At 40.0% G+C, this 15084-nt stretch overlaps 1 protein-coding gene across 3 annotated transcripts in view; it reads right to left on the bottom strand.

Annotated features, from left to right (window-relative positions):
• The window catches only part of WDR64 (WD repeat domain 64), a 139513-nt gene that overhangs the window by 19907 nt on the left and 104522 nt on the right, over positions 1 to 15084 (bottom strand). For all 3 annotated transcript variants that reach the window (XM_047703881.1, XM_047703882.1, XM_047703884.1), the window contains 5 exons: positions 12257 to 12358; positions 11160 to 11229; positions 9468 to 9504; positions 8561 to 8700; positions 6947 to 7052 (listed from right to left, as the gene is read on the bottom strand). In XM_047703881.1, the coding sequence (XP_047559837.1) occupies positions 6947 to 7052; positions 8561 to 8700; positions 9468 to 9504; positions 11160 to 11229; positions 12257 to 12358 (455 nt within the window). The remainder of the gene's footprint in view (positions 1 to 6946; positions 7053 to 8560; positions 8701 to 9467; positions 9505 to 11159; positions 11230 to 12256; positions 12359 to 15084) is intronic.

The raw sequence follows: 15084 nt of genomic DNA, 5'->3' as shown, positions 1-15084 counted from the left end.
GGAAATTCAAATCAAAACCACATTGAGATACCATCTTACACCAGTGAGAATGGCAAAAATGAACAAGACAGTAAACAACGTGTGTTGGAGAGGATGTGGAGAAAGGGGAACCCTCTTACACTGTTGGTGGGAATTCAAGTTGGTGCAGCCACTTTGGAAAACAGTGTGGAGATTCCTTAAGAAATTAAAAATAGAGCTACCGTACGACCCTGCAATTGCACGACTGGGTATTTAACCCCAAAGATACAGATGTAGTGAAAAGGGCCATCTGTACCCCAATGTTCATAGCAGCAATGGCCACAGTAGCCAAATTGTGGAAAGAGCCAAGATGCCCTTCAACAGACGAATGGATAAAGGAGATGTGGTCCATATAACTATGAAGTATTATGCCTCCATCAGAAAGGATGAATACCCAACTTTTGTTTCAACATGGACGGGACTGGAGGAGATTATGCTGAGTGAAATAAGTCAAGCAGAGAGAGTCAATTATCATACAGTTTGGCTTATTTGTGGAGCATAAGGAATAACACGGAGGACATGGGAGATGGAGAGGAAAAGGGAGTTGGGGGAAATCGGAGGTGGAGATGAACCATGGGAGACTGTGGACTCTGAGGAACTAACTGAGGATTTTGGAGGGGAAAGGGGTAGGGGGTTGAGTGAGCCTGGTGGTGGGTATTGTGGAGGGCACGTATTGTCTGGAGCACTGGGTGTGGTGCATAAACAATGAATTCTGGAACACTGAAAAGAAATTTTAAAAATAGATAAAAATTAAAAAAAAACACAAAAGGCAGAAAGAGAGTTGAAGACAAAACTAAGAACAGAAAACAAGGGTAACAAATAAAAAACAGTAAGAAATATGATAGCTATTAATTCACTATATCAATAATCACTTTGATGTCAACAGTCTAAGTAAGTCATTTAGACTGAGATTATCAGAATGGATTAAAAGACAATACCCAATTATACGTTGCCTACAGGAAATCCACTTTATACAGAAGGATTAAAAGTAAAGGGATAGAGAAGGGTTTGCCATGTTAATGCTAATCAAAAGAAAGCAAGAGCAGCTATGTTTCAAACAGAGAAGGCTTCAGAGAAAGAGAAATTATCAGGGATGATTGGGTGCATTACATAATGATAAAGGGGTCAGTTCTCCAAGAAGACCTCAATCCTTAACTTGCACATGCCTAACATTACAGTGTGAAGTTAGGTGGGGTGAAAACTGATGGAATTGAGAGAAGAAATAGATAATGCCATTTTATTGTTGGAAGCTTCAGCACCACTCTATGAGAAATGGACAGATCCAGCAGTCAGAATATCCACAAAGACATAGTTGAACTCAAAAACACCATCAGTGGGCACCTTGGCACCTCAGTGGGTTAAAGCCTCTGCCTTCGGCTCAGGTCATGATCTCAGGGTCCTGAGATGGAGCCCCACATCAGGCTCTCTGCTCAGCGGGGAGCCTGCTTCCTCCTCTCTCTCTGCCTGCCTCTCTGCCTACTTGTGATCTCTGTCAAATAAATAAATAAAATCTTTAAAAAAAACCACCGTCAGTCAACTAGATATAATTAATATCTGTAGACTGCTGCATCCAACATGTATTAATCTCAAGCTCTCATCGAACATTCACCAAGACAGACCACATTCTGGACAATAAATTACACCTTAACAAATTTGAAATAATAGAAATCATACAGCGAATGCCCTCAGTTTACAATAGAATAAATTGGAGATCAATAAGAAAAAGAGAGCTGGAAAATCCCAGAATAAGTAGAGATGAAACAACATACTTCTAAATTACAGATCATAGAAAAAAAAACTCAAGAGAAATCTTTAAATATTTTGAACTAAATAAAAATGAAAATATGACATCAAAATTTGAGTAAAGCAGCAGAAACAGTGCTTATAGGGCAATTTATATGCATATGTTAGAAAAAAAGAAAGAGCTATAATCCAAGCTTCCATTTTAGGACTAGGTGAAAAAGAGTAAAATAATCCAAAGTAAGCAGAAGGGGAGAAATAATAAAAATCCAAGCAGATATCAACGAAACTGAAAAAGAGGAGCCCAATAAAAAAAAATCAATGAAACCAAAAGCTGCTTTTTCTCCTCCCAAGGTTTTATTTATTTATTTGACAGAGATAGAGAGAGAGGGACAGCATGTGAGAGAGCAGCAGGGGAGGGGCAGGACCCTGGGATCATGATCTGAGCCAAAGGCAGATGCTTAACGACTGAGCCACCCAGGTGCCTCCCAAAAGCTGGTTCTTTAAAAAGATCAATAAAATTGATAAACTTTTAGCCAGGCTAACTAAGAAAAAAAAAAAAAAACTCAGGGGAATTAAGAGGATAATAAAGGAATCTATGAATTCTATGCCTACAGACTTAATAACCCAAATGAAACAGAACAATTCCTTGAAAGACACAATCTGCCAAAGCTCACATAAGAAGAAATAAATAATCTGAATAGGCCATATTATTAAAGAAATTAAAGTAATTAGTAACACTCCCAAGCAGAAACCATTAGGTAAAAATGGATTTAATGGTGAATCCAGCACACATTCAAGGAAGAAATCTTAATAATTCTCTACAAATTCTTCCAGAATATAGAAGCGAAAGGGAATACTTCTTAGCTTCTTCAATGTGGCCAGCACGCCCTAATACCAAAACCAGACAAAGACATCAAAAGAAAACTATAAACTAATGGCTCCCATGAACATAGGTACAAAACCCCCAACAAAATATTAGTAAGTCGAATCCAAGACGTATTAGCTCAGGTCATGCCACTGGGATCGAGCCCTGAGCTGGGCTTCATACTGCGCAAGCATGCAGCCTGCTTGAGGTTCTCTCTCTTTCCCTCTGCTCCTCCTCCCCCACCCCTTCTTGTGCTCTATCTCTCTAAAAAAAGGAAAAAATATTATATACAATGGGAAACATTTAAAAATCAACTAATGTAGTCCATCACATCAACAGGCTAATGAAGAAAAATCATATGATCAATCAATAGATATGGAAAAAGCAGTTGATGAAATTCAACACCAATTCATGATATAAAGTCTGTTTAGATATAAACCTTACACCTTTCCCACACAAACACACACACAAATAAACAAACCAGTTCAAAACAATTCTAAGGGTAACATGTATAAGTATAGAACTAGAAGAAAGTCTTAATGACCTCAGGTTTGGCAATGACTTTTCAGATACAACACCAAAGCCACAGTCCATGAACGAAAGCATTGACAAGCTGGACTTCTTTAAAACTGAAAACCTCCAGGCGTGCTTGGGTAGCTCCGTCGGTTAAGTGTTCAACTCTTGATTTTGGCTCAGGTCATGATCTCAGGGTCCTGGGATCAAACCCCAAGTCAGTCTCCCCACTCAGTAGAGAGTCTGCTGGAGATTCTCGGTTTCTGTCTGACTCCCTTTTCTGTGCTCTCTGTCTCTCAAATAAATAAATCTTTAAAACATTGAAAAGATCTGCTCTGCAAAAGACGCTATCAAGATAAGAGAAAGATGAGCCACAGACTGGGGGAAAATATTTGTGAAAGGCATATTTGATAAAGGACTCTTATCCCAAATATACCAAAAACTTTTAGAAGTCAACAATAAGAAAATAAACAACCTGATTTAAAAAAAAAAAAAGTCAGAGATCTGCACAGACCCCTCACCAAGATAATAGACAGACAGCAAAATATATATGAAAAGATAATCCCCATTGTATGTCAGTAGAGAAATGCAAGTTAAAACCACAAGGAGATACCATTACAAGGCTTTTAAAATGGCCCAAATCCAAAACATTGAGGACACCAAATGTTGAGACGGACGTGGAGCAACAGGAATGCTCATTCATCTCTGGTGGGAATGCCAAATGGCATGGCTGTTTCGGAAGACAGTTTGGTAGTTTTTCACAAAATTAATCATGCTCTTACTATATGATCCAGCACTGTATTCCCTGGTATATACCCAAAGGCATTGAAAACTGTTTTCCACACAAACACACACAGATGTCTATAGCAGCTTTGTATATTACTGCCAAAATGTAGAAGTAACCAAGATGTCCTTCAGCAGGTGAATGGATGAGTAAACTGTGTCCATCCAGACAGTGGAATCTTATTTGGCACTAAAATTAAACGAGATATCAGGCCATGAAGACACACGGAGGAAACCTAGATGGGTTATTTCTAAATGAAAGAAGTCTGAAAAGGCTATGTACTATGTGATTTACACTATGATTTTCTGTGAAAAGCAAAACTCTGGAGGCAATAAAAAGATCAGTAATTGCCAGAAGTTGGGGAGGAGGGAAGGAAGGATAGGCAGGACACAGGGGATTTTTGCTGGAACTACTCTCTAAGGTATTAGAATGGTGGATGCTTGTCACCAGACATTTGTCAAAACCCGTAGAACGCACACGGCCCCAGCGTGAACCACGCATTTTGGATGACACTGACATGTCATTGTAGATGCTGCAGTTGTAATGAACGTGCCACTCGCGTGCAGGATATTGAAAGTGGGGGCAACCAGGGACTCCCCGAGGGGTGCAGCCCGCTGAGCGCCCCACTCTTGCTTTTGGCTCAGGTCTGGTCTCAGGGTGCTATGGCCCCACGCTCATCAGGGAGTCTGCTTGAGACGTTTCCCCCTCTCTTTCTGCCCCTTTACCCCCAACCCCTGCATGCACACTCTCTTTTAAATAAATAAATAAATAAATCTTTTTTTTTTTTTTTAAGTGGCGGGGGTGGGGACTGTATTAGGGAGGGTGAGGGCAGGATGTGTATGAGAACTCTCTGTAGTTTCTACTGAATTTTTCTGTGAACTTGAAGCTGAAAATTTTTTAAAAAGCCATTTTAACAAAAAACAACAACTAATAATGTCCAAGGATTCCTGATTTAAAACAGTGACTGGACAGCAAACTACATAGCTCTGTTAACATCTACAGTAGCACAGAAAAAGGAAGCCTAAGGTGATAACCTACACGTCTTCTTTAATTATACTATAGCTGAAGCTTGATTGGATCCCAAACCCACCCCACTCTAGTTATCTAGATCACAACAAAAAACAGAAACCTCAAGAAGTAGAAGGACTCTGTGATAACGAGGTGTTCCCTATTAGTAACCCTGACAGAGATGCGGTCTGAGAATTCTGTAGATAATGTCAAATTGTAGTTCTATGTATTTTGCTAGAAAAAACTTATGCCATAGTAGGTACAGTTAGTGCAAAACTATGCAGGCAAATATTTTTTTAAAGGAATAAATTTGCTTGACCTTAGATTTTTTCTTCTGGGTGGCTGTAAACAGAAATGATGATAGAAACCATAGAGATGGAAATATAAAAGAGTTCAAGGATAAGGATATTGGAGTATAATAGGACAGGTGCTGAGCAATAAAACCAGATAAAATAAAGATAACTTTAAACGTATATTGTCAAGTTACTGGTTATACTGAATATAAATATAAAAAAAAATTCTCTGTAATTTCCAGAAGATGGAACTAATTGGTGCCACAAACTGGTTTGTTGGGACATTTGTAAAATAAGTTTTGAAACGAGACCAATGTTCTTTAAGGAGTAGATGTAAAATTTAAATATTAATGTAACAGCAGTATCTTGCATGCAAATCTCAAGATTACTAACTTGGCAAATGATAAGTGAAGGAGTGGGTGTAGAATAGAAGGAAAGGTAAAGTGGGCCAAGCTTTTGTTTAACTGAAAAGATGCTGTTTCAGTATAAATTCTAACAAACTGGGTAGGTTTTTTTTTTGTTTGGTTGGTTGTGTGTGTTTTTTTATTAAAGAACTTAAAATTAAACACTAGTAAAATTTAAAAATGCATGTACACACACACATAATCTTTCAAAGTTGGGAGAGATGAAAAGAAAGAAAAATCAGGATTTATTTTAAAAAATTAAAGAAAGAAAATACTGCATTGAAAAAGAGAATTGTTGGGGCACCAGGGTAGCTCAGTCGGTTAAGTGTCCGACTTTTGGTTTCTTCTCAGGTCATGATCTTAGGGTTGTGATATTGAGTCCTGTGCCCTGCTTAAGATTCTCTCTCATAGGGGTTCTTGGGTGGCTCAGTTCGTTGGGTGACTGCTTTTGGCTCAGGTCATGATCCTGGAGTTCCAGGATTGAGTCCCACTTCAGGCTCCAAGCTCCATAGGGAGTCTGCTTCTCCCTCTGACCTTCTCCCCTCTCATGCTCTCTCTCATTCTCTTTAAAAAAATAAAATCTTGGGGCGCCTGGGTGGCTCAGTGGGTTAAGCCGCTGCCTTTGGCTCAGGTCATGATCCCAGGTCCTGGGTTCGAGCCCCACATCGGGCTTTCTGCTCAGCGGGGAGCCTGCTTCCTCCTCTCTCTCTGCCTGCCTCTCTGCCTACTTGTGATTTCTCTCTGTCAAATAAATAAATAAAATCTTTAAAAAAAAATAAATAAAATCTTAAAAAAAAAAGATTCTCTCTTGTTCTCTCTCTAAATAAATAAAATCTTTTTTAAAAAGAGAGGATTGTGTTACATGAAAGGATCAAGACCAGCTCTATGAGTTGTAACAATCAATATAAAAGTCCCCTATTGAGAATAATCCCTTTCCTAATTAATGTCATTACTCCCCTTCATAATGAAGATTAGTGCAATATAACTTCCAAGATTCAAAATGAAAACTTTATACTTTTCCCATATGTAAGGTGAGGGAACAGGTAGTCCTATTTAAAGATGGAAAAAAAAGTACCCCATTTAAAGATGGAAAAAAAATAGGATGTCTTGCTTTAAATAAGGAGCTGGGAATGGACTAGGTTGTCATGACACTCATTCATTGTTCCATTTATTCAGCAAGCCATTCCCAACACTCTCTCATGCTGAAGCATCCTTCTTAGTCTTTTGTCTCAATAAAAGCTCTGCATTATCCTATCTCCACCTCTTGGTCAAGCAGGTGGGGGAGCTTCCTGTTGCCGACTCCCTGAGTAGGACTTACCCACATTCCCGGTCAGAAGTATCCTGCTGCACAAATCTGTACACAGCGACGTCAGAGAAATGGCAGAATGTTTTGTGAAAGGCAGCATATTTTTCAGCAGTTTTCCCTGAATAAAGTAGGATAATAAATTCTATAAAATATTAATATTGGAGTTAAATTTCTCTTTAAAAATTCCATCTAAAAATTATCTCTACTACTGGAATAGGATTCTCTTCTTTGTGATTAAAAACTGAGATTATCTATAGGGACTTACTTCCTTGAAATGAAATATTCATGAAGATGTAACAACTATGAATTAAGAGCAACAAACTCTGATCATTACAGACCCCCACTGTACTTGGGGGTGATTCTTACGCTTCCTATGACTGTTTCCATGCACTAACTCAGACCTCTTTTCTGGGTACATGTTCTCCTTCTAAACAAACATTATTTTCAGGTTTAAGTGTACTTCATTTGTTTCAAGCAGTAATGTTATTACATTTGTCTTTCCAGAAATATCTATTGTTGAATGTTGGCGCAAGACAATGGGATTGTAAGAGATTCAAATTCAGCAGATTGTTTTTCAGCTCTTAGGATAAGTCAACACCAGGAAGAACTTCCCCAGACACCATATTAGAGAATAAATATCCATGCTTCGGAAGAAAGAATTTGCACCTGCCACTCGTTTCCTGAGATTTACTTGGATTTAATCTTTCTTCTGTTTCTCTCTCTTATTTTGGCATTGCTCCAGTACTTCAGTACTCTCAGGGAAAGCTGTTGATAGTTCGTATTTTCAAACCAAGGGTTTCCCACTGAGAAGCTACAAGCTACTGATCGACTTGGGAGTTTTGCCCAGCAGAGAGCTGTGTTGTTCTGTGTTGCTGGGTCCCACCCTCTGCCATACCAACCAGTTGCTCTTTCTTGGGTTTCGCAAGCCTCTCTAATGACTTCCTTGTCACCAAGTTTACTCAAGATCCTTCCTTCCATCATGTCTTTATTGATATTCCGAACTTTAAACTCCACTACACTCTGCTCCAAGTCATTTAAAACCTTCTGGTAAATAAAAGTTCTTTTTTCATGGTAAAATACTTAAGGACACATAGTACGATGTAATAACTTCTTCCAATAGCTTGGATAACTAAAAATTTATAGATATTCAAACACTTGAGTGTTCTTATATTCTTTTACTATATCATTAATATCCTCTAGTATTATTTACATGTCCAGTGAAATACTGAGTGGTGTGTAATCATAGCTCGATTTAAAGAAAAGAGAGGTTAGGGGTGCTTGGATAGCTCAGTCCGTAGAGGATGTGACTCTTGATTTTGGGATTATAAATTTGAGCCCCATATTTGGTGTAAAGATGACCTAAAAATAAAACCTTAAAAAAAAAAGCAAAGGAAGATCTGAAATAGTTAACTTAGTAGTTTTGACCTCTTGAGTTACAAAATGGCCTGTTGTAAAGTTTGGATAGCACTTTCAGGGAGCAGGCTGCAAAACCAGCCCTTTGGCTAAAAGGTTGAAGAATACTAGAAGTGGATGTGTTCTAGAACCTTAGAAGGTTAGGATTCATTGAGTACTACTTCTTATCTCTCTCATTCTCTGCTGCTCCAGGTAAGCAATGGGCCCCATCACCTCCAGCTTCCAAAATCGAAGGTGTCCATCCTCATGAGCGGTGACAATGACAGGGGGCTGAGTATCAATGACACTGGTGCCTGCAGGATGTTTTTTGTCCACTGGCTGTTGCTGTTCCGCTGTGACATCAGGTTGCTCACCTACAGAAAAGTTAATGAGCTACCGTGGGTGTTTGTAATACTTGGAATTTCAAATTTTATAGACTATAAAAGAGGAGACAGGTAGGAAAATAGTAAACCAATACATTCTTTTTTCTTAGAACATGTTTCTCAACCCCAGCAAACTTCACTCAGGGCAGAGGACAAAAAAGCATTAACAAACAGAATCCTGGATCACTGGAAAAGCCTGAAAAGTTTATTTTGACCCTATTACAAAAGACTCTGCCCTATATATAACAGCTAAAAGTCCATATACATCCAGTGTAAGACTTACACATCCAAAATGGCTTATGAATCAAGTATAAGTTTGAGGAAATGGGCTGAAGACTAAGAGGTTCAGTAATGTATTGGGTTTTTAAAAATCTAGAATTAGTATTTAAAAATGGAAATTCTACCTCTTAGACTACAGAATCTTACGCATCAACATTTAGTCACAAAAAGAATACATTGCAGGTGTGACTGTGTGGCTCAGTAGGTTAAGTGTCCAACTCTTGACTTTGGCTCAGGTCATGATCTCAAGGGTTCTGGGATTGAGCCCTGTGTCGGGCTCCGTGCTCAACATGGAGTCTGCTTGTCCCTCTCCCTCCGCTTCTCCCCCAACTCATGCTCTCTCCCCCTCTAAGATAAATAAGCAAAATCTATTTTTTTAAAAAAGAGAATATACTGTAACTTCATTAAGAGTATTCTATAACCTAAACTCCCTGTTGCAAAGGAATTGTTACAAACAAGATGTGTGATTTCATACTGACCTTTAACCTCATTGTCATGTATGCTCTGTTTGCTTCCCTGAATTAGGGGAGAAAACAAGAAAATATTTCTGTGACATTGTAAGAAAATGAGATACATTGGGTGAGTAGATTTTTCAGGGGAATTCACATTCCTTTTTTTAAAAATTTTTAAATATTGGAGTATAGTTGACACACAATGTTACATTGTTGCTTTAGTTTTAGGTGTACAACTCACAACTAGGCAAGTCTTTACCTTACGCTATGCTTACATCCGTCCCCATACAACGCCATTCTAATACCATTTGACTCTATTCTGTATGCTGTATCTTTTTTTTTTCCTGTGACTTACTCATTCTACAGCTGGAACCCTCTGCCTCCTCCTCGCCTTCACCCATTTTGCCCATCTCCCCACCCCTCTGTTTTGGCAAGCACCTTTGTTCTCTGTTAAGTTTACATTTCTAAGCATTAGGGTTTTTTAAAGTTTTTTAAAAATTATTTTTATTAACATATAATGTATTATTTGCCCCAGGGGTACAGGTCTGTGAATCATCAGGCTTATACAATTCACAGCACTCACCATAGCACATACCCTCTCCAATGTCTGTAAACCCCCCACCCTATCCCTCCCCCTAGAACCCCCAGCAACCCTCAGTTTGTTTTGTTAGATTAAGAGTCTCTTATGGTTTATCTCCCTCCTGATCCAATCTTGTTTCATTTTTTCCTTCCTGACCCCCAAACCCCCGCCTTGCCTCTCAAATTCCTCATATCAGGAAGATCCTATGATAATTGTCTTTCTCTGAGTGACTTATTTCGCTCAGCGTAATGCCTTCTAGTTCCATCCACGTCGTTGCAAATGGCAAGATTTCATTTCTTTTGATGGCTCTAAGCATTCATTTCAAAGGTAGTTTTGAATTAATTCTAAAAAAATGTATCACAGAGATCACCATGCTCACAAATAGGGTAACTGTAACCACATTCTCGTGGCTCAGGTAGGGCTTAATGATAGGAGTAACCGCATCTGTAATGCACGCCTCGTTCTTGGTGTCTGTGATCTCCAGTTCTGTTGGCGGCCCTGCGAGTTAGGCTTTGTTATTTCTTTTTTACTGATAAGAAACAGAGACTCAGAGATTAGGTGATGTCTCTAAAACTAGTCAGAAAATAAAAGGAACACTTGGATTGAAGTGTTCTGTCTGTCTGACTCTTACATCCTTAAAAGTTTATTCTTTCCATGAAACTAGTGGTTCTAAAACAAGTTTTGCAGTAAAAAGTCTCCTTTAAACAAAATCCTCCCAGAGATGTAATGTGTAAAATCTATAAAACTGGGACTGAGAACAGAGTTTGAAATCCAGCGTGTTACAAGTTGTGCTGTGAAATGTGTTTTACTTTTTAGCAAAAGAGATTGCCTAGAATTGCTTTATGATTTAAGAAGTGTAAAAGCATCTGTAATTTATTTTATTTATTTATTTTTAAGATTTATTTTATTTAGAAGTACGCATTGATGATTTGCAGATATGAAAGCCTTGCAAACATGGGAATGAATGATGAGCACAGTTTAGACATTGTTTTCTAGGAAAACGAGTTTTCACACGCACATGGACACACAGAATTTCCCCACCTTGACCTTCTGTCAAAGGAGGGGTTCACACGGAACAAATCACCATTTCTGAACCAACGCTGAGTGTAATGGGAAGGTATACTCTATTTCTTGCTTACCTTGCTACTCTGTGGACCTTTACTAGAGTCACACTGGGACGAAGAGCACACAGAGTCCTGACTCGATCTCCTGGGAGGAGAGGGAGGAAACCCAAGGAGGGAAGGTGAAGCTAATCCATCACACCCGAGGTGTGCTCGTCTCTGCTTTAATTTCCGTGGGTTGCTTCTCTCATCATCTGTGGGTACTGAGCCACTTCCTTAAGACACAAGTCATACCTGATACCTTGTGTTACAACGTTCATCTGTCTGGTGTTGCTAGACCCTCTTGAGGAGCCTTGGTAATTAAGACTGATTGTTTTTTGGGTCTGGGAAATAAAAATCTGCTCTGTCCCAAAGCTCAGGCTAGATTCAGTCCCAGAAGCTGACCCTGAAATGGCAGAAAGCGGGCTGGAGGCGGGCACCTGGGAAGCCTGGCTAACGTCTGCTCCGTGGTATTCAGTCCTGGCCTGGTCGTCTTGGCAGTACACTGCTGGAATGGGGTGGAAAGTGGTCCAGGTTTTGGTGCAGGGGTCAATATGGAACAAATCTTCAAAAATAGTCTCAGAATAAGGCAATTTCAAGTCAAGGGGTAGGGAAGGTTCTATACACAGGCTCACTGCTGCTTTTGGTTTCTTCCTACGAGATATGTTTTCAATTATGTGTTGCCTGAAAATCATAGCTCTCAAGCATATATAAAGAGGACAAAACAAGGCCCTGCTCTCTCATAAAGGGGTGGACACGGCTCAGTTTTAGTAGCTGTCCTGTGACACCAGCTGTCAGGGGCTGTCACTTTTGCCCAGCAAGTGCTTCCTTCTGCCTCATGTCAATACTCATAGAACTTGATTTTGGTCACAGTGTGGTCAGGTGAGCATTTTCTGTCTCCTCTACTGATGTTAGAGATTGGTGTGAGGGTGACGTGGTAAGGGAGATTTGAACACTGCACCGCAAATCAGATCCCTGGGGACCCCCCGCCTACAAAAGACAGCAACAGGGAAGAAAGCTTAAGCCGACTTGTCCTCCCTTGGTAGCACCTTCCTCATGCTGGGATAAGCAGAACTCTTTGGACATCACCTACATACATCTGGGCAGTATTTCTTCATCAGTAGGTACCGAGTTACCTTGCACATTCAGGGTTTCGAAAGAGGAACAGGATGTTGTTAATCCTAAAGCGTTTGGGATCCAAATCAGGGTCCACAATGAAGCAATCTTCAGGTCTGTACCTGGAAGTAAATACACATTCACAAAATAAACAAGTTAAGGCAACTCACACCACTCATTTGATACATGCCATGATGAGCTGATTAACTCCCACAGTGTGGCTGTCATGGAACATGAGAGAAAACCCAAAGGTATAGAGCTGGAAGCTGTCTTCCTAAATGAGGCCCTGTGTAACACCATGACCATTTGCTGTTTAAAAGTCTTTTAATCCAAAATGAAATAAAATAAAAATAAATAAAGAAACAAACAGGAGCACCTGGGTGGCTCAGTGGGTTAAAGCCTCTGCCTTCGGCTCAGGTCATGATCTCAGGGTCCTGGGATTGAGTCCCGCATCGGGCTCTCTGCTCAGTGGGGAGCCTGCTTCCCCTCTCTCTCTGCCTGTCTCTCTGCCTACTTGTGATCTCTCTGTGTCAAATACATAAATAAAAAATCTTAAAAAATTTAAGAAACAAATGAGCAAATATATAAATAAATGTCTGTTAGCCCAATTAACTGGTCTAGTCCGCCTAATTGTAGGTCAGAGTGGGCTTATAGATAAGCTCCTTGAAGTGTCAGGAAATTTAAAGAATAGAATTCTACTCTTTGAGTAAATGGAGGGACAAATTTGAATAAAATAGGGCGACTAACCTCAGGGAGCACAGAAATGAGTGAAGGGGACAAACAGGTAGTTCAGGGGCGATCCTATTCTAATGGCTCACTTCTCATCGACCCAGCTGCCAACGAACCATACACCTTTCAGGGCTGGTTCCCGGGAGCACAGTGATAGTACCTCAGCTGCCTAGACTGGTACTTCGTGATCGGCTCCTAAAGTCACACTTAACCTTCTTTACTGAAAATAGATCTTGTAGCAAAACATTCCTTTTCCTTTAGTGGGAATTGCCTCTGCCAGTGTGCACTGCAGAGTGAGGGAGGAATGTCCTAGGGAGTGAATCAAGCTCTGAAGAAAGGCCTGTGAGCTTGATGACGTGCGGAGCTCGAACTTTTTGGGTTCTTCTGTTGTGTGAGCCGGAAAGTTAGTAATCAGCAAGAACAATTTCCAGTTTGGACCCAAAAAATGCATGATTCTTTGAACAGGAAGAGAAAGGCTATTTCTCCTGACTGGTGAAGGGATCTTAGGTAAATCGGAGGTAGAGGTAGAGATGGCTTCCACCACCAATATGGAAACCACCTTCAACTTTAGAGCCTTTTTTACGCTGGGCCCCAGCTACATTCAACAGTTCTGCACTAAATTGGATGTTTTGCAAAATACTAAAGTGATTTTAAATCAGTTATTTTTGTATAATCATCTTATCATGAGAAGGGAATATGATGTATGGCATACTGTATTGTTATTTTTCTCTGACTGGGTGTTGGGTTTGTATGCCTTTCTTGGAAAAATGCCTACCCCTTCAACAAGGAGCATCTCCTCCAAGTTGGGAACATTCTCGGGGGGGCTTCCCTCCTAATGCTGTGGTAGCAGAACTGCTTTAATAAGAGGGTAAAGAACGGAACAGTGCACATTGGTATGGGTGTCAAGGGACAAGTATACAGTTGTGAGAAAGCCCAAGGGCAAGGTTTGAAAGGGAGGAATGGAAGGATGATAAGAATTCCAGGGGCAGGGCTTCATAAGGGTGGGGCTGTAGTATAGAGGGAGGGGTCTACAGAAAGAGCTAATTCAATGGAAGTTTGAAAGGAGAATCAATCCAGGGTCCAAAGAGGAAAGGAGTTTGTCCCTTCAAAAGCTGGTTAAAAGTAATGACTCAGACTTCGACTGGTAAGGCATTGTAAGTCAAGAGGCAGAGATGTATTCTGCATTTTCCTCTTTTCCCTGTCCTTGCTTACTCTTTTCTCCCTCTTTTACACCTCTTCTCTTCCTCTGAATGCTTAGATAGACTTGATTTTGTTTTTATTCATTCATTCATTAAGGTTCTTGACCATCTTATGCTTCAAAGTACAATATTACAAATTCCCTTGACATAGGATGTTCACGCATGGTCCCTGCTTACAGCCCAAATATCCAGCTGGGGAGAGCTGATTATTTATGACCCATCCATAGCAAAAAAAATACCATGTTATATTATTTCCTTTACAGCCAATGGTGAGAACATTTAGAAGTGGATAGTGGGGGCGCAGATGAGGGCACTTGAAGAGCTCAGTTAAGCATCAGATTCTTAATTTCATCTCAAATCATGATCTCGAGGTTGTGAGACCAAGGCCCGAATCCAGTGCCAAGCTCAGTGGGGAGTCGACTTGAGATTTTCTTTCTCCTCTCTCTCTGCCCCTCCCCTATTTCATGTGTGCATGCTCTCTCTCTCTCTCTTTAAAAAAAGAAAGAAAGAAAGAAAGAAAGAAAGAAAGAAAGGAAGAAATAAAAGAAAAAGAAATGGATACCAGGGAATGGATAAAGCTTTTGGCCATGGGTACAGGGAAAATCTAATTGGTTGATACCGGTTTATTTAATTGCATATGCCACACCCTTGTTAGCACTGAAAACCCATCTAGAATGCCACTTACCATTTGACTTTGGTGACAGAGTAGATGGTGGTGTCACTGGGAATAGGAAGAGGAGATACACGGGGGAGGGGTAGACTGGGACAAAGTTTTGGGTTTTAAGGGTGTTGTCGGTGACCTGGATAGTAATTGCCAGATATGTGTCTTTAAAGCTCTAGGGAGATTAGTGTTTAAGACACATATGTTAACTTTTTTGTTGAGGCTATAAATTTGGACAAGATTCCACATGAAAGCATGT

The sequence above is a fragment of the Lutra lutra genome, chromosome 15, assembly GCF_902655055.1.
Source record: "Lutra lutra chromosome 15, mLutLut1.2, whole genome shotgun sequence".
Lineage (NCBI taxonomy): Eukaryota > Metazoa > Chordata > Mammalia > Carnivora > Mustelidae > Lutra > Lutra lutra.
The sequence above is the reverse complement of the archived record's forward strand: the minus strand, read 5'-3'. Positions and strand labels throughout refer to the sequence as shown.